General features: G+C 49.6%; 1 protein-coding gene across 1 annotated transcript in view; it reads right to left on the reverse strand.

Moving 5' to 3' along the window:
* Positions 1 to 298: 298 nt before the first annotated feature.
* The window catches only part of LOC138097431 (alpha-1,6-mannosyl-glycoprotein 4-beta-N-acetylglucosaminyltransferase-like), a 48,581-nt gene continuing 28,919 nt past the window's right edge, over positions 299 to 19,960 (reverse strand). The window contains exon 4 of the mRNA XM_068993586.1: positions 299 to 438. Within this exon, the coding sequence (XP_068849687.1) occupies positions 299 to 438 (140 nt within the window). The remainder of the gene's footprint in view (positions 439 to 19,960) is intronic.

The raw sequence follows: 19,960 nt of genomic DNA on the forward strand, positions 1-19,960 counted from the left end.
GGACCACATTCTGTCAGACCTCTCCACCATGACCCAGCCATCTTGGGTGGCCCCACATGGCATGGCTTAGTTTCATTGAGTTAGACAAGGCTGTGGTCCATGTGATCAGCTGGCTAGTTGTCTGTGATTATGGTTTCAGTCTGTCTGCCCTCTGATGCCCTCTTTCAGTGCCTACCATCTTACTTGGTTTTCTCTTACCTTGGATGTAGGGTATCTCTTCACGGCTGCTCCAACAAAGTGCAGCCACTTCTCCTTACCTCGGACATGGGGTAGCTCCTCCCAGCCACCGCCCCTGACCTCAGGCGTGGGGTAGCTCCTCCCGGTCGCCGCCCCTGACCTTGGGCATGGGGTAGCTCCTCTTGGCCGCGCTTGTGCACTGTCGCAGTTGCCCACACTTGTGCAACATCATAGCTGTCCCACTTGTGCCCCTCACCACAACTAAAAAGGAGCCAGCACACCACAACTAGAGAGCAGCACACCAGAACTAGAAAGGAGCAGCCACACCACAGCTAGAGATATTCCCCCACCACAGCTAAAAAGGAGATCCCACTGATACTCAACAGGAGCTCACCAGCACACCACAACTATAAAGCAACCCCCAACCAACAGGTAGAGAGGAGTCCCCAACCACAACTAGAGAGGAGCCCACCACTGAAACTGGAGAGGAGCCCCCTACTTCATCTCAACAGGATCAGCTGCATAACTTTAGAGCAGCCCCAAGGCCCCACAACAAATTGATATGTGCCTATTGAGACTATTAGAAAGGAGCCCATGACCGCAAGTACAGAGATGCAACCACCACAACTTGAGAGCCCAATGAACACCGCAGCTATCTTGGAGTGTCCTGCCACAACAAGAAACTTGAACCCTGCCACAACTGCAGAGGAGCCTGCACATCAAAACTAGAGAGAAGACCTGCACAACTAGACAGGAGCCACTGGAATTCAACTTCAGGAAGAGCTCGCCAGCACAACAATACACAAGCCTCCTGCCACAACTCTAGAGGAGACTACATTCCTTAGGCGGAGAAGAGCCCCATACATCCTGTAACTGTTACAGAAAAGCCCCACCCAATGCAACTAGACAAGCGCTCCCTCAACCCAACTAGAGACTTGACCACCCATCACAACTAGAGAGGGTAAACGCCTCCAAAGTTATTGAAAAACCCCTAGCACTAAAAGAAAAGACCCCTCACCATGGAGTCCCCCACATGACAAACGCGAGAGGAGGCACAATCGCAACTCAAAAGGAGACCCGAGTACCTTGTGGATCTGGAGGAGCCCTACAATGAAACTCGAGAAAAGCCATTGTCCTCAATGAGAGAGGAGCCTTCCGGACATCACATCCAGAGAGGAGCTCCCATGGAACAACTAGATAAGTGCAGTTTGCCACAAGTAGAGAGGAGCCTGCACACCACATCTGGAGAAGAGTCCCACACATACCACAATGATTGAGAAACACCACTACCCAAGGCAACTAGAGAGGAACTACCGAGTCCTTTGCTGAAACATGAGAGGAGCCACTGGCCACAATGACAGAGGACCCCACCACCACCACCACCAAAACTGGGGAAGTTTCCCTCACCACAAGTAGAGAGAAGCCCACCAAGACATCACACATAGATAGGAATGCCTCTGCTGTAGATAGAGATGAACCCCCCGAAGTAACTTAAGAGGAGGCCCTCACAAATAGAAAGGAGCAACCATACAAAAATTTGTGAGAAAAACCCAGTGCCAAAAGAGGAGAGGACCACCCTGCACAACCACCCAGCAGAATATAAGAGCAGTGACAACTGCAACTCTAGAGGAGCCATAAGCCCACTGTCACAACTCAAGAGGAGGATGCTGCTGATACTTGAGAGAAGTCACAGACCACAATACGAAAGGATGTGCCCAGATATAGTACCTAGAGATGAGTCGCTCTGCGGCAGTTATAGATGAGTGCCCCAACCACAACAAGAAAAAAGGCCCCTGCACATCGCAATGAGAGAGAACTCCCCTCAGATATTGCAACTAAAGAGAACAACACCATAACTAGAAAGGAGCCCACACACCAGAACTAGAGAGTAGACCACCAGCACACCACAACTACAAAGGGGCAGCCATATCACAGCTGGAGAAAACCCCCACACACAACTAGAGTGGAGCCCCCACTGACACTTTAGTGGAGCTCACCAGAATACAACTAGAAAGAAACCCCCATGCCACACATGGAGACGAGTCCCCAGCCACAATTAGAGAGTCTGCCACTGAAACTTGAGAGGAGCCACCTGCTTCATCTCAACAGGATTCACTGCCTTCTTTTGGAGGAGCCCAAGCCCCCACGGCAAATTGATATGTGTTTCCTGAGACAAATAGAGAGGAGCCCACCACCGCAAGTACAAAGAGGGCCCCCACCACAACTCGAGAGCCCTGTGAATACTGCAACTAGCTTGGAGTCCATCGCCACAATAAGAAAGTTGCACCCTGCCACCACTAGAGAGGAGCCTGAACATCACAACTAGAGAGAAGCCCCCCAAAACTAGGCAGGAGCCCCTGGAAATTGACAGAGAGGAGCCTGCTTGCATGACAATACACCAGCCTTCTGCTACAACTCCAGAAGAGCCTGCATTCCTCATGTGGAGAAGAGCCACATACACACCACAACTATTGAATAAAAGCCTCAGCATCAGAGAGCTGTCCACTGAAGCTGAAGAGGAGATCACCAGCACACCACAACTGGAAAGGCAGCCCCACACCACAGCTAGAGAGGAGTCCACCACCAAAATTACAGATAAGCACCACACAAAATCTCAAGAGATGTCCCCTACAGTAACTCGAGAGATTCCTCTCACTACAGCTAAAGAGGAGCTGTAGCCTCAAGTCGAGAACGTTATGCACCCTGAAACAAACTTAGAGCCCACTGCCACTGGAGAGGATCAACCCTCCACAACTAAAGAAGGAATCTCAACACAACTAGAGAGGAGCTCACCTGACGTAATTAAAAGTTGACACTCCACACCAGCTAGAGAGGATCCGCATGCTGCAGGTAGTGTGGCCACCCACACACCGCAACTAAACAGAAGCCATCCTGCACACTGCTACTAGAGAGGGCCACCCTGCCACCAGAAAGGAGGCCCCACCTCACCTCGAGAGGAACACTAAGACCCCTGATGTAACTCCAGAGGAGTCTCCTGCCGAACTAGAGAGGAGTCCACTCACTGCAACAAGAGAGGAGCCCACCCAGACATTGCATGTGGAAAGGAGGACCCAGGCCCTGGAACTAGAGAGGAGCAAATTTGCACACCACATCTTGAGAAGAGGCTCCACACCACTACCAGAGAGTAGCCCCTCAAGCAACAGTTTGCAGTTAGCCAGCAAACTGCACCTAGAGAAGAGCCACACAGCATAAAGCAACAAGACAGGAGTTACAACTCCACAAATAGAGAGGACTCCCCCAGGCACAGCACATCTAGGGAGGAGCACCCTGCACATCACAACTAGAGAGAAGCCCAACCACCAAAACAGAGTTGAATACACACCACAACTAGGTATTTGACACTCAGGTGCAACTATTGAGGAGCACACCGCCAAAACTACAGAGGTACCCCCCACATATTGCATCTAGAATCTAGAACCACTGACGCAACTGGAGTAGACACCCCTGCCACAGGTAGATAGGAGCCTGCCACACACATCACAATTAGATAAAATTGCCTATGCACATCAAAACTAGAGTGGAACTCCCACACAGATCATAACAAAAGGGGAGGCCAACACCACAACTAGAGAGGCTACCCCTGCTTCAGATAGATATAAGCCCCCCTGAACATCACCGTTAGAGAGGAGCATGCCCACACATCCCAGTTAGACAGAAGACCCCTGCCATAGTAGAGAGGAGCCCACCATGCTACAACGAAAGAGGACTCCCACTGCCACAACTTGAGAGTAGCCTGCACATCACAACTAGAAAAAGTGCCCTTTCCCATCACACCGAAGAGGAGCCAGCCCCATCACAATTCGAGAAGAGCACACTACCACAACTAGAGAGGAGCACAAATACCGCAACCAAAGAGGAGCCCCCCCTACCACAACTAGAGAGGAGTCTGCAAAGAAAAACTAGAGAGGAGCTGACCCACCACAAATGAAGAGTGGAAACCCACTGCAACTAGAGTGGAGGCCCATGCTGCAACTAAAGAGGAGCCTAGTTATTGCCACTAGACAGGAGCCAGCCTGCACATCACTACTAGAGATGATCTCTCTAACTGCAGTTAGAGAGGAGGCTCCAGCACAAGTCTAAAGGAACCCTGAGTCACCTGCTGCAATTCAAATGGAACCCCGAGTTCCCTGCTGCAGTTCTGCAGGAGCCCTGTGCTGTAACAAGACAGGAGACCGTAGAAAATGACATAGGAACCCCCCAGTCATTCAGTTCAGTTCAGTCACTCAGTTGTGTCCGACTCTTTGTGACCCCATGAATCACAGCAAGCCAGGCCTCCCTGTGCATTACCATCTCCTGGAGTTCACTCAGACTCACATCCATTGAGTCCATGGTGCCATCTAGCCATCTCATCCTCGGTCGTCCCCTTCTTCTCCTGCCCCATATCCCTTCCAGCATCAGAGTCTTTTCCAATGAGTCAACTCTTCACATGAGGTGGCCAAGTACTGGAGTTTCAGCTTCAGCATTATTCCTTCCAAAGAAATCCCAGGGCTGATCTCCTTCAGAATGGACTGGTTGGATCTCCTTGCAGTCCAAGGGACTCTCAAGAGTCTTCTCCAACACCACAGTTCAAACGCATCAATTCCTCGGCGCTCAGCCTTCCTCACAGCCCAACTCTCACATCCATACATGACCACAGGAAAAACCATAGCCTTGACTAGACGGACCTTAGTCTGCAAAGTAATGTTTCTGCTTTTGAATATACTATCTAGATTGGTCATAACTTTTCTTCCAAGGAGTAAGCGTCTTTTAATTTCATGGCTGCGGTCACCATCTGCAGTGATTTTGGAGCCCCAAAAAATAAAATCGGACACTGTTTCCACTGTTTCTCCATCTATTTCCCATGAAGTGATGGGACCGGATACCATGATCTTCATTTTCTGAATGTTGAGCTTTAAGCCAGCTTCTTCGCTCTCTCCTCTTTCACTTTCATCAAGAGGCTCTTTAGCTCCTCTTCACTTTCTACCATAAGAGTGGTGTCATCTGCATATCTGAGGTTATTGATATTTCTCCCTGCAATCTTGATTCCAGCTTGTGTTTCTTCCAGTCCAGCATTTCTCATGATGTATTCCGCATATAAGTTAAATAAGCAGGGTGATAATATACAGCCTTAACGTACTCCTTTTCCTATTTGGAACCAGTCTGTTGTTCCATGTCCAGTTCTAACTGTTGCTTCCTGACCTGCATACAGATTTCTCAAGAGGCAGGTTAGGTGGTCTGGTATTCCCATCTCTTTCAGAATTTTCCACAGTTTCTTTTGATCCACACAGTCAAAGACTTTGGCATAGTCAATAAAGCAGAAATAGATGTTTTTTCTGGAATACTCTTGCTTTTTCCATGATCCAGCAGATGTTGGCAATTTGATCTCTGGTTCTTCTGCCTTTCTAAAACCAGCTTGAACATCAGGGAGTTCATGGTTCACATATTGCTGAAGCCTCGTTTGGAGAATTTTGAGCATTACTTTACAAGCATGTGAGATGAGTGCAATTGTCCGGTAGTTTGAGCATTCTTTGGCATTGCCTTTCTTTGGAATTGGAATGAAAACTGACCTTTTCCAGTCCTGTGGCCACTGCTGACTTTTCCAAATTTGCTGGCATATTGAGTGCAGCATTTTCACAGCATTATCTTTCAGGATTTGAAACAGCTCAACTGGAATTCCATCACCTCCACTAGCTTTGTTCATAGTGATGCTTTCTAAGGCCCACTTGACTTCACATTTCAGGATGTCTGGCTCTAGATTAGTGATCACATCATCATGATTATCTGGCTCATGAAGATCTTTTTGTACAGTTCTTCTGTGTATTCTTGCCACCTCTCCTAAATATCTTCTGCTTCTGTTAGGTCCATACCATTTCTGTCCTTTATCGAGCCCATCTTTGCATGAAATGTTCCCTTGGTATCTCTAATTTTCTTGAATAGATCTCTAGTCTTTCCCATTCTGTTGTTTGCCTCTATTTCTTTGCATTGATCGCTGAAGAAGGCTTTCTTATCTCTTCTTGCTATTCTCTGGAACTCTGCACTCAGATGCTTATATCTTTCCTTTTCTCCTTTGCTTTTTGCCTCTCTTCTTTTCACAGCTATTTGTAAGGCCTCCCCAGACAGCCATTTTGCTTTTTTGCATTTCTTTTCCATGGGGATGGTCTTGATCCCTGTCTCCTGTACAATGTCACGGACCTCATTCCATAGTTATCAGGCACTCTATCTTTCAGATCTAGGCCCTTAAATCTATTTCTCACTTCCACTGTATAATCATAAGGGATTTTATTTAGGTCATACCTGAGTGGTCTAGCGGTTTTCCCTACTTTCTTCAATTTAAGTCTGAATTTGGTAATAAGGAGTTCATGATCTGAGCCACAGTCAGCTCCTGGTCTTGTTTTTGCTGACTGTATAGAGCTTCTCCATCTTTGGCTGCATAGAATATAATCAATCTGATTTCGGTGTTGACCATCTGGTGATGTCCATGTGTAGAGTCTTCTCTTGTGTTGTTGGAAGAGGGTGTTTGCTATGACCAGTGCATTTTCTTGGCAAAACTCTATTAGTCTTTGCCCTGCTTCATTCCACATTCCAAGGCCAAATATGCCTGTTACTCCAGGTGTTTCTTGACTTCCTACTTTTGCATTCCAGTCCCCTATAATGAAAAGGACACCTTTTTGGGGTGTTAGTTCTAAAAGGTCTCATAAGTCATCATAAAACCATTCAACTTCAGCTTCTTCAGCGTTGCTGGTTGGGGCATAGACTTGGATACCTGTGATATTGAAGGTTTGCCTTGGAGACGAACAGAGATCATTCTGTCATTTTTGAGATTGCATCCAAGTACTGCATTTTGGACTCTTTTGTTGACCATGATGGCTAGTCCATTTCTTCTGAGGATTCCTGCCTGCAGTAGTAGATATAATGGTCATCTGAGTTAAATTCACCCATTCCAGTCCATTTTAGTTCGCTGATTCCTAGAATTTCGACGTTCACCCTTGCCATCTCTTGTTTGACCGCTTCCAATTTCCTTGATTCATGGACCTGACATTCCAGGTTCCTATGCAATATTGCTCTTTATAGCATAGGATCTTGCTTCCATCACCAGTCACATCCACAGCTGGGTATTGTTTTTGCTTTGGCTCCATCCCTTCATTCTCTCTGGAGTTATTTCTCCACTGATCTCCAGTAGCATATTGGGCACCTAATGACCTGGGGAGTTCCTTTTTTGGTATCCTTTCACTTTGCCTTTTCATACTGTTCATGGGGTTCTCAAGGCAAGAATACTGAAGTGGCTTTGCCATTCCCTTCTCCAGTGGACCACATTCTGTCAGACTTCTCCACCATGACCCTCCCGTCTTGGGTTGCCCCACAGGCATGGCTTGGTTTCATTGAGTTAGACAAGGCTGTGGTCCTAGTGTGATAGTGAAGTGAATTCCCCTGGCACAAGCAGAGTGGACACCCCAGAATATCACACCTAGAGAGAAGCCCCTCTACCACACATACAGATGAGCTCCCTGAAGTAAGTTGGGTGGAGTCCCTCACAACTAGAGAGAAGCAACCCCACTATTAGCAAGGAACCCCTAGCGCCAAAATTACAGAGGATCTACCCCGTGGAAATTCCCACACCCTAACCAGAGAGGGCACAGCCCCACAACTCAAGAAGAGCCCTCTAGACCTCACACAGAGAGAGTAGCCCCTCTGCTGCTAATAGAGATGAACCTCACACCACAACTAGAGAGAATCGAACCCACCACAACTACAGAGTTTACTCTGAAAACAACTAGAGAAAAGACAAATGTCAAAACTAGTGACCAGCCACCCACACATTGCAACAAAACAGGACTACCCTTCACATCCTTGCTAGAGGTGAGCCTCCCCAAGGCAATTCAAGAGGAGGCCCCACTGTAACTTGGGAGGGAGCCCCACCACAACTAGAGAGGAACCCTGCGTACCCCTCAACTCGAGAGGAATGCCAAGTTCCCCCCATGGCTCGAGTGGAACCCTGAGTTCCATGCTGCAACTGGAGAATAATGGTGTTCTCACCACAACTTGAAAGGAACTCTGAGGCCCCTGCCACAAAATCAAGAGAAGCCTTCCATGGCAACTAGAGACGAAATTCAAGTTGTGCACTGTAACTGAGAGGAACACAGAATATCCACTCCAGCTCATGAGGAGCCCCGATTCCCCTGGTGCAACTCAAGAGGAACCCTGAGCTTCCTGCTTCAACTCTAAAGGACCCGGAGTCCCCTGCTGCAACTCAAGAGGAGGCACCACCAGAAACCTAGAGGAGCTCTGAGTCCCTTGCCTCAACTCAATAGGAGCTCTCATGGGAAACTGAGCTAAGACCTCAGCACAACTAGAGAGGAGCAACATGCCACCACAAAGAGGAGCCCAGGCACACATCATTACAAGAGAGGAGCACCCATGGCACAACTAGAGAAGTGCAGCTCGCCACAACTAGAGAGGCGCCCACAGACCACATCTGGAGAACAGCCCCACCATGCATCACAACTATGAGGAAAAGCCCTGCCCAATGCAACAGAGAGGGGATGCCCACCACAAGTAGTGATTTAACCAAGAACCACAACTAGAGAGTTGACCCCCACTGCAACTAGAGAGGAGCCTTCTGGATAAAACTAGATTGGATAACCCACCTCAACTAGAGAGTAGCACCTTGCCCACAGCAACTAGAATAATGACTGCAACAACTTGAAGAAGCAGCACACCACAACTAGAGAGAAACTCCTAGTACAGCGCAACTAGAGAGAGCCCCCGGCCACAGCTAGCTTGTTGACCACATGCCAAAATGAGAGAGGAGTCTGCACACCACACATGTATAGAGTCCCCTGCATACTGCAGTGACTGAGAAACACCACTGCCCAAGGCAACAGAGACGTACCACAGAGTTCTTTGCTGCAACACAAGAGGAGTCACTGGCCACAACGACAGAGGAGACCTCCACCAAAACTGAAGAGGTTTCCCCGACCACAAGTAGAGAGGAGTCCACCAAGACATCACACATAGAGAGGGGCTCCTCTGCCACAAACAGAAGGGAGCCCCCTGAAGTAAACCGAGAAGAGGCCCTCACAAGTAGAGAGGAGCAACCAGCCTAAAATTTGTGAGGAAAACCTATTGTTCTAAGAAGAGAGGACCCACCTGTAGATGCCCATCACAACCTAAGAGAAGGGACCACTGAAACTCGAGAAAAGCCCCGAGTCCATGGCCAAAACTCAAGAAGAGCACTCCACCACTACTCGAGAAAATCCACTGGACACAATGCAAGAGGATGCCCCCACACATCATACATAGAGAGGAATCACACTGTGGCAAATATCGGTGAGCTACCCCACCACAATAATAAAGGGGGCTTTTGCACATTGCAGTGAGAGAGGACTCACCTCAGATGTTGCAACTAAAGAGACCCTCACCATAGCTAGAAAGGAGCCTGCACACCAGAACTGGAGAGTAGCCCACCAGCACACCAGAGATAGAAGGGAGCAATCACTCAAGAGGAGCTCGCCAGCACACCACAACTAGAAAGAAACCCTCATGCCACGGGTAGAGAGGAGTCCCCAAGAACCATTAGAGAGGAGCCCTCCCACAGAAACTCCAGAGGAGGCCCCTGTTTCATCTCAACAAGATCTGCTGCCTGCTTTTAGAGGAGCCCCAAGCCCCCACAGCAAAATGACATGTGCCTCCAGAGACAAATAAAAAGGAGCCCACCACCACAACTACAACTCTAGAGCCCCATGAACAATGCAGCTAGCTTGGAGTCCTTTGTCACAGTAAGAAAGTTGCACCCTGCCACCACTAGAGAGAGAAGCCTCCCACAGCTAAACAGGAGCACCTGGAATTAGACTTAGAGAGGAACCCGCCTTAACAATAAACAAGCCTCCTACCGAAACTCCAGAGAAGCCTGCATTTCTTATGTGGAGAAGAGCCCCATACACACTGTAACTGTTGAAGAAAAGCCCTGCCCAATGCAACTAGGGAGGAGCTCCCTCACCACAACTAGAGAGTTGACCACCCATCACAACTAGAGGGGGTAAACCCCACAAAAATGAATTAGGAACCCATAGCACTAAAAGTAGAGAAGACCCCTTGCCCTGAAGCCCCCCACATGGCAAATGTTACAGGAGACACAATCACATCTCAAGAGGAGTTCCAAGTACCCTGTGAAAACTCTAGAGATGTTCGACCCAACTCGAGAGAAGCCCCCATCCACAACTGGAGAGGAGCCCCTCCTAACACCACATCTAGAGAGGAGCCCATTCACTGCAGAGAGACAAGTCTCACACTACAACTAGAGACAAGACCCCCCTGCATATCGCAATGAGAGAGGAATCCCCACAGACATCCCAACTAAAGAAGAGCATCTCACTACAACTAGAGAGGAGCCTGCACACTGCAACTAGAAAGAGGCCCCCATATTACAGCTATAGATGAGTCCACCATCACACCTAGAAAGGAGCTGCCCACTGAAACTTAAGGGAGGCTCACCAGCACAACACAGCTAGAAAGGAGGCACCATGCCACAGCTGGAAAGGAGTCCCCCACCACAATTACAGATGACTGTGTTAGCTGCTCAGTTGTCTCCAACTCTTTGTGATGCCATGGACTGTGTAGCTAGCCAGGCTCTTCTGTCCATGGGATTCTACAGGCAAGAATGCCAGAGTGAGTTGCCTGCACTTCTCCAGGGAATCTTCCTGACCCAGGGATCAAACTCAGGTCTTCTGCATCCCAGGCAGATTCTTTACCATCTTAGTCACTATGATGAAAAGTGAAAGTGAATTTGCTCAGTAATGTCCGATTCTTTGCAACTCCATGGACTATAGCCTATCAGGCTCCTCCATCCATGGGATTTTCCAGGCATAAGTACTGAAGTTGGTTGCCATTTCCATCTCCAATTACAGATGAGCCCCCCCACCAAAACTCAAGAGGTGCCCCCTGCAGCAACTTAAGAGGTGACTCATGCTACAACTGGAGAGGACCCCCAGCCACAAGTTGAGAGCCTCATGCACCCTGCAGCTAGCTTAAAGCCCACTGTCACAACTAAAAAGAAACACCCCTCCACAACTAGAGAGGAGCCTGCACAACACAACTAGAGAAAAGGCCTCCACAACTAGAGAGGAGCTTTCACTCAGATCATAATAAGAAAGAAATCCCACACCCCAACTAGAGGGGAGAACCCCATGGGAATTAGACATTAATTTCACTGATCATCACCACTAGAGAGAAGCACACCAACACATCACAGCTAAACATAAGCCCCTTGCTATGAGCAGAGAAGAGGCCAGCACACCACAAAAACAGAGGACGTCCCTTGCCACAATTAGAGCATATTCCTTCAACTCACAACTGGAAAAAGTGCCCTTTCACATCACAAGCAGAGAAGAGGCACCCTCACCACAGTCCAAGAAGAGTGTGTTACCACATCTAGAGAGGAATCCCTATACCACAACTAAAGAGGAGCCCCCACTCACCCTGCCGCAACTGTAAATGGGTCTGCAAATCACAACTAGATGGGAGCAGAAACAAAAATGTCAGTTGACCCCCACTGCAACTAGAGTGGAACCCCATGCTGTAATTATACAGTAGCCTACCACACATCACAAGTAGACAGGAGCCAGCCTGCTAATTGCTGGTAGAGAGGAGCTGCCTCACGCAGCTTGAGAGAACAGCCCTCCACAACTCTAAAGGAACCCTAAGTTACCTGTCACAACTCGAGAGGAACACTGAGCCCTCCACCACAACTCGACTGGAGTTCTTTGCCATCACAAGGAAGGAGCCCCCAGCGACAAAGCTAGGAGCCCCACCCCCCACTAAAACTGGAGAGGATTCCCCTGCCAAAACCAGAGAGGAGCCCTCTGGCACATTGCACCTAAAGAGGAGCTCCTGTGCCGCAAACAGTGATGAAGACACTAAAGTAATTTGAGAGGAGCCCATTACAAGTAGAGCAGAGCAACCCTGTGAAAACTAGTTAGGACCCCCAAACAACAAGTAGAGCTAATACCCACCCCACAGAGAACCCCAGATGAGCCACCCTGCAATGAGAGAGGAGCCTCCAAACCCCTCCTGAATTTGAGAGGAGGCCTATGCCACAACTCAAGATAAGCCCATGCCACAATGAGAGAGGAGCCCATCTGCCAAAACTAGAGTATCCCCCCTACCACAGCTAAAGAGGAGACTCTGGACATTGCATCTAGAGAGGGCCACCTCCACAGCAAAAAGAGATGGGCTCGCTCCTGCAGGTCCCGTAGATGCCCCTACAAATGTCAGAGAGAAACAAACTTGCCAAAACTAGCAAGTAGATCACACACCACAAATAGAGAGCAGTTCCCTGAACATCGACACTTGAGAGGAACACTCCAGCACATTACAATTAGACAGAAGTCTCCTGCCAAAACAAGAGAGAAGACACACACACAACAACTAAAGAGGAGGGGCCATGCCAAAATTAGAGAGTAGGCTTGCGGATATCACACCTGGAAAGAGTGCCTGTGCAAACCACTCCCAGAGAGCAAGCCTCCACCACAATTCAAGAGGAACACTCCACCACAACTCTAGAGGGGCCCCCCAACACCGCAACTAGAGAAAACCCCCCTTAACACAACTTGAAAGGAGCCTGGACACCACAACTAGGGAGAAGCCCACCCGACACAACTAAGTGTTGATGCCCCACACCAACTAGAGAGAAGCCCCATGCCACAGGTAGTTTAGCCACCCACACATCACAACTAAACAGAAGCCACCCTGCACACTGCTACTACAGAGGAGCCACACACCCCCAAAAACTTCAGTGGAGGCCCTACCTCAACTCAAGAGGAACAACAATTCCCATGACGCAACTCGATTGGAGTCCCCCACCACAACTAGAGAGGAGCCCACACACTGAAACAAAGGAGCCCAACCAGACACCACATGAAGAAAGGAGGCCCTGCACCCCACCCCTAGAGAGAAGCAGTCTTGCACACCACATCTAGAGAGGAGGATCCACTCCAATACTAGAGAGTAGCCACTCAAACCACAAATAGAGATGAATAGCAAACTGCACCTAGAGAGGAGCAGCACAGTATAATGCAGCAAGACAGAAGTTCCCACGCCACAACTAGAGAGGACAACCCCCGGAAGAGTACAGCTAGGTAGGACCACCCCAGCACATCGCAACTAGAGTGAAGCCCAACCACCAAAACTAGAGAGTTGAATATATACCACAACTAGATAGTTGACATTCAGGCATAACTAGTAAGGAGCATATCACCACAACTACAGAGGTGCCACCCCCACCTTAAGTCACAACTGGAGTGGAGCACCACTGCCATAACTAGAGTGGATAGATAGATAGGAGCGCAGATAGGTAGACAGATAGGATCCCTTGCACAGATAGATAGGAGCATGCCCAACACATCACAGTTAGAGAAAAGTGCCCATGCACATCAAATCTAGAGTGGAACTCCCACACGGATCATAATGAAAGAGGAAGCCAACACTACCAGTAAAGAGGAGACCCCTGCTGCAACTAAAGATAAGCCCCCCATTAGAAAGGAGCATACCCACATATCACAATTAGACAGAAGTCCCCTGCCACGAGTAGAGAGGAGCCCACCATACCACAACTAAAGAAAACACCCACTGACACAGCTAGAGAGTAGCCTCCTGCACGTGGCAACTAGAAAAAGCACCCCTTCACATTACAACCAGAGAGGAGCTACATCCATCAAATTTGAGAAGAGCTCTTTACTGCAATTAGAGAGGAGCCCAACCACACAACTAAGGAGGATCCCCTCTGCCACAACTAGAGAGGAGTCTGCAAATGACAACTAGAGAGGAGCTGACCCACCACAAATAAAGACTGGATCCCCACTGCAACTAGAGAGTAGAGTCCCACAAATTGCAACAAGACAGGAGCCAGCCTGCACATCACTTCTAGAGGATCTATCCCAGTGCAATTCAAGAGGAGGCTCCACCACAACTTAAAGGAACCCTGAGTCCCATGCTGAAATTCAAGAGAAATGCCAAGTTCCCCACTGCAATTCAACTGGAACACTATGCTGTAACAAGAAAGGATACCCTGGCCACAATGACAGAGGAGACTCCCTGGCAAAACCGTAGTGAATTCCCCAGGCAGAAATAGAGTTGCGTCCCCCAGGACATCACACCTAGAGAGAAGTCCCTCTGAAGCATATAGAAACAAGCACCCTGAATTAAATCGAGTGGAGTCCCTCACAACTATAGAGAAGCCAAGCCCACTAATATTTGTTAGGAACCTCTAGCACCAAAAGTAGAGAGGGCCTTTCCTGGGGCGCCATCCATACCCCAACCAGAGAGGGTACAGCCCCATAACTCAAGAGGAGCCCTCCATCACAACTCGAGAGGAGCCTGCTAGATATCACACATAGAGAGGAGCTCCTCTGCTGCTAATAGAGACAACCCTCACTCCACAACTAGACACGAGCTTGCAGACCACAACTGGAGAGAATCAAACCCACCAAAACTACAGAGTTGACCCCGACCCTAACTAGAGAAAAGTCCCATGCCAAAACTAGTGAACAGCCACCTGCACATTGTAACAAGAGAGAAGCCAACCTGCACATCCCTGCTAGAGACCAGTCACCCCAAGACATCATGAGAGAAGGCCCCGTTACAACATGAGAGGAACTATGGGTAACCCCCCAACTTGAGAAGAAAACTGAGTTCCCCATCACAGCTCAAGTGGAACCCTGAGTCCCACATTGCAACTTGAGAGGAACCCTGAGATCCTGCCATAACTCAAGGGGAGCTCTGAGTACCCTGATGTAACTTGAAAGGAACCCCAAGATTCGTGTTGCAACTTGAGAGGAACACAGTGTTCCCAGCCACAACTCGAGTGGAAACCCAAGTCCCCTGTTGCAACTAGAGAGGAACCCCAAGTTCCTTGCCTCGACTCAAGAGAAGATCTGACTCCCCGGTTGCACCTCGAGACAAACCCCGAGTTCCCCATCACAACTCAACAGGAATCCTGAGTTTCCCACTGAAACTTGACAGGAACCCTGAGTTACCCACTTCAACTTGAGAAGAGGCCCAATTCCCCTGCTACTACTCGAGATGAACACCAAGTTCCCCGTCATAAATCAAGATGAGCCTCAAGCACTGATGCAACTCGAGAGGATTCCCAAGAGGAACCACCCCCACCACAATTCAAGATGAGAACTCTACCTCAACAAGAGAAGTAGCCCCATACCACAACTAAAGAGGAGGCCTCCCCTGCCACAACTAGAGAGGAGTCCTCAAACCACAACTAGAGAGGAGCTGAAACAAAAACGTCAGTTGACCCCACTGCAACTAAAGTGGAGCCCCATGCTGTAACTATACAGTACAGCACATCACAAGTAGACAGGAGGCAGCCTGCTAATCGCGACTAGAGAGGAGCTGCCCATGCAGCCCAAGAGGAGGCCCCACCACAACTCTAAAGGAACCCCAAGTCACCTGTCCCAACTTGAGAGGATCTCTGAGTCCCCCACCGCATCTCGAGAGGAGCCCTGTGCTGCCACAAGGAAGGATTCCCTAGGGACAAAGCTAGGCGCCCCACCCCCACCAAAACTGGAGAGGATTCCCCTGCCAAAATTAGATAGGACCCCTCCAGCACACTGCACCTAGAGAAGAGCCCCTCTGCTGCAAATAGAGAAGAGCCCCTCTGCTGCAAATAGACGAGGTCCCTGAAGTACTTGAGATGAGCCTGTAACTAGATGGGAGGAACCCCGTGAAAACTAGTGAGGAATCCCAATTCCAAAAGTAGAGAGAACAAACCCCTACATAAAGCCCTCAGAGGAGTCAGCACCCCAATTAGAGAGGAGCCCCAAGTCCCATCCTGAACTTGAGAGGAGGCCTATGCTTCAGCTCAAGAGAAGCCCATGGCCACAATGAAAGAGAATCTCACCTGCCAAAACTGGAGAGTGTCCCACCACAACAGAAGAGTAAACCCTAGACATTGCACCTAGAGAGAGTCCCCTCCACCACAAATGGAGATGAGCCCCTGCTACAAATCAAGTACATCCCCCTACTACCATCAGAGAGGAATAACCTTGCCACACCTAGAAAGTAGACCCCATGCCACAACCAGAGAGCAGCCCCCTGAACATCACCACTTGAGAGGAGCATTCCCACACATTGCATTTAGACAAAGGTCTCCTTCCACAACTAGAGAGGAGGCTCCCATGCCACAACTAAAGTGGAGGGGCCATACCAAATTTAGAGAGCAGGCTTGCAAATATCACACCTGGAAAGAGTGCCTGTGTACATCGCTACCAGAGAGGAAACCCCCTTCCCAATTTGAGAGGAACACTCCACTGTAGCTCTAGAGGTGCCCACACACACACACCATGAACAGAGAAGAGATCCCTAACACAACTCAAGAGGAGACTGCACACCACAACTAGAGAGAAGCCGAACCGACACAGCTAAGAATTGACCCCACACCAGCTAGAGAGGAGCCCCATGCTGCAGGGAGTCTAGCCACCTAGACATTGCAACTAAACAGAAACCACCCTGCACATTGCTACTAGAGAGGAACCACCATACCACAACTCGAGTGGAGGCACCACCTCAACGAGAGAAGAACACCAAGTCCCCTGATGAAACTCGAGAGGAGTCCCCCACCACAACTAGAGAGAAGACCACACACTGCAATAAGAGAGGAGCCCACCCAGACACCGCATGAAGAAAGGAGGCCCCACACCCCACCCCTAGAGAGTAGCAATTTCATACACCACATCTAGGGAGGCTCTAAACCAATACTGGAGAGTACCCCGTCAAACCACAAATAGAGATGAGCCAGAAAACTGCACCTTGAGAAGAGCAGCACAGCATAATGCAACAAGACAGGAGTTCCCACTCCACAGCTAAAGAGGACTTCCCCAAGCACAGCACACCTAGGGAGGAGCGCCCCGGCACATCACAACTAGAGGGAAGTCCAATCGCCAAAACTGGAGAGTTGAATACACACCACAACTAGATAGTTGACCCTCAGGCGCAACTAGAGGAGCACACCGCCAAAACTAGAGAGGTGCTCCACCCTCCCTTACATCGCATTTAGAGTGGAGAACCACTGCCACAGCTCGAGTGGACAGCCTTCCCGCAGGTAGATGGGAGCATGCCCCACTCATCACAATTAGCAAAAGTGCCCATGCACATCACAGCTAGAGTGGAACTCCCACATGGATAATAACAAAATAGGAGGCCAACACCAAAACTAGAGAGGAGACCCCTGCCACAATTAGAGATAATTCCCCCTGAACATCACCATTAGAGAGGAGGATACCCACACATCACAATTAGACAGAAGCCCCCTTCCAAAGCAGACTGGAGCCCACTGTGCTACAACTAAAGAGGCCTCCCATTGCCACAACTAGAGAATAGCCTCATGCACATCAAAACTAGAAAAAGCGCCCCTTCACATCACAACCAGACAGTAGTCACCCCCATCACAATTTGAGAAGAGCACTCTTCCACAACTAGAGAGGAAGCCAACTGCCACAACTAAAGAGGAGCCCCTCTGACACAACTAGAGAGGAGTCTGCAAATGACAACTAGAGAGGAGCTGACTCACCACAAATAAAGACTGGACCCCCACTGCAACTATAGTGGAGCCCCATGCCTCAACTAGAGAGTAGCCTCCTGTACATTGCAGCTAGACAGGGGCCAGCCTGCACAGAGCTACTAGAGAGGACCTGCCCCAATGCAATTTGAGAGGAGGCTCTACCACAACACTAAAGGAACCCTGAGTCACCTGCTATAACTCAAGAGACACCCCGAGTTCCCTGCTGCAATTTGACAGGAGCCCTAGCCAATAACAAAAAAAGGGGCCTCTGGCCATAATGATAGCAGGTCTCCCTGGACAAAACAGAAGCTGATTCCCCCAGAAAAACTAGGGTGGATTCCACCAGGACATCACAGCTAGAGAGAAGCTCCTCTGCCACAAATAGACACAAGCTCTCTGAAGTAAGTCAAGTGGCGTCCTTCACAACTAGAGAGAAGTAATCCAAACTAGTAATGCCAAAACTAGTGAGTAGCCACCCGCACATTGCAACAAGGCAGGAGCCACCCTGCACATCGCTGCTAGAGATGAACTGCCCTGAGGAAACTCGAGAGGAGGCCCCACCACAAGTTGAGAAGAACCCTGAGTACTCCCCCAATTTGAGAGGAACACAAGTTCCTTGCCATGCCTCGAGTGGAACCCTGAGTCCAACGGTGTAACTGGAGAGCAAAACTGAATTCCCACGGCAACTAAAGGGGAGCTCTGAGTCCCCTGACGCAACTCAAGAGGAATCCCGAGGTCTCCGCTGCAACTTGAGAGGAACCCTAGGATCAGATTTCCACATTCTCCAGAGTGACACCCTTCACAGACCCTGAAGCTGGATCACACGTCCACATTCACCAGGGTGCAACCCCTCCCAGTTCATGCACCTGGTCTCACACATCCACAGTCTCCAGGTTAACACTCCTCCCATTTCTGGTACCTGGCATCACACATCCACAGTCTCCACTCTGACCCCATGTCTCTGGCTCTGCATCTGGAGTCACATGGCTACAGTCTCCAATGTGACTCCCCTCTTGCACCTGGGGTCACATATCCATAGATTCCAGGTGACCCCATATCACAGACCCTGAACCTGGGGCCACATACCCACAGTCTCCAATGTGACCACCCTTCTATACCTGGGGTCACACATCCATAGATTCCAGGGTGACACCCCTCCCAAGCCCTGCAGCTGGGATTACTTGTCCATAGTCTCCAGTGTGACCCCACCTCATCAAACCTTGTACCTCAGGTCACATGGCCTCAATCTCCAGGGTGACCCCATATCTCACACCCTGTACCTGGAGCCACATGGGCACAAATCACCATGGTGACCCCAACTTCCAGACCCTGTACCTGGGGTCACACATACACAGGCTCCAAAGTGAACCCCCTTGCAGACACTCCCTCTGGATTCCACAGTCTCCAGAGTGACTCATCCAAAATTCTGTATCTGGGGTCACATGTCTACAGTCTCCAGGGTTTCCCCACCCTCAAGAGCCTGTACCTGGGGTCACATGTCCAGTCTCCAGGGTGACTCCCTCCCAGACCCTGCACCTGGTATCACATGTTCACAGTCTCCTGTGTGATGTCATTTCCCAGACACTGCACCTGTGGTCACAGGTCCACAGCTCCAGGGTAACCCCCTGCTGAAACTATGTAATTGGGATCACTTGTCCTCAGTTTCCAGTGTGACCCCACCTCTTATGATCTGTACCTGGGGTGAGTAGTCCACAGTTTCCAGGGTGACCCCCCTGCCAGACCCTGTATTCTTTTCACACATCCACAGTGTCCAGCATGACCATCCTCCTACGCCCTGCACCTGGAGTCACATGTCCACAGTGTCCAGTGTGAACTCCATTTCACACAGTGCACCTGGGCTCATACATCCACATTCTCCAAGGTGACACCCTTTGAAGACTCTTTACCTGTGGTTAAAAGTCTGCTGTCTCCAGAGTGACCCCCTCATGGACTGTGCCTGGGATCACATTTCCAGAGTCTCCTGAGTCACTCCAGTCCCAGACCCTGTACCTGGGTTCAGATATTTAAGTGTCTAGGGTGACCCCATTCAGACCCTGTACCTACGGTCACATGTCCAGTCTCCAGGATGACATCCCTCCCAGTGTACCTGTGGTCACAGATCCACAGTCTGCAGGGTGACACCCTTTTCATACCCTGAACCTTGGATCACACATCCATGGTCTCCAGGGTGGTGACCCTCCCACTCAGTACACCTGG

Source organism: Capricornis sumatraensis, chromosome 2, assembly GCF_032405125.1.
Source record: "Capricornis sumatraensis isolate serow.1 chromosome 2, serow.2, whole genome shotgun sequence".
Taxonomy (NCBI): domain Eukaryota; kingdom Metazoa; phylum Chordata; class Mammalia; order Artiodactyla; family Bovidae; genus Capricornis; species Capricornis sumatraensis.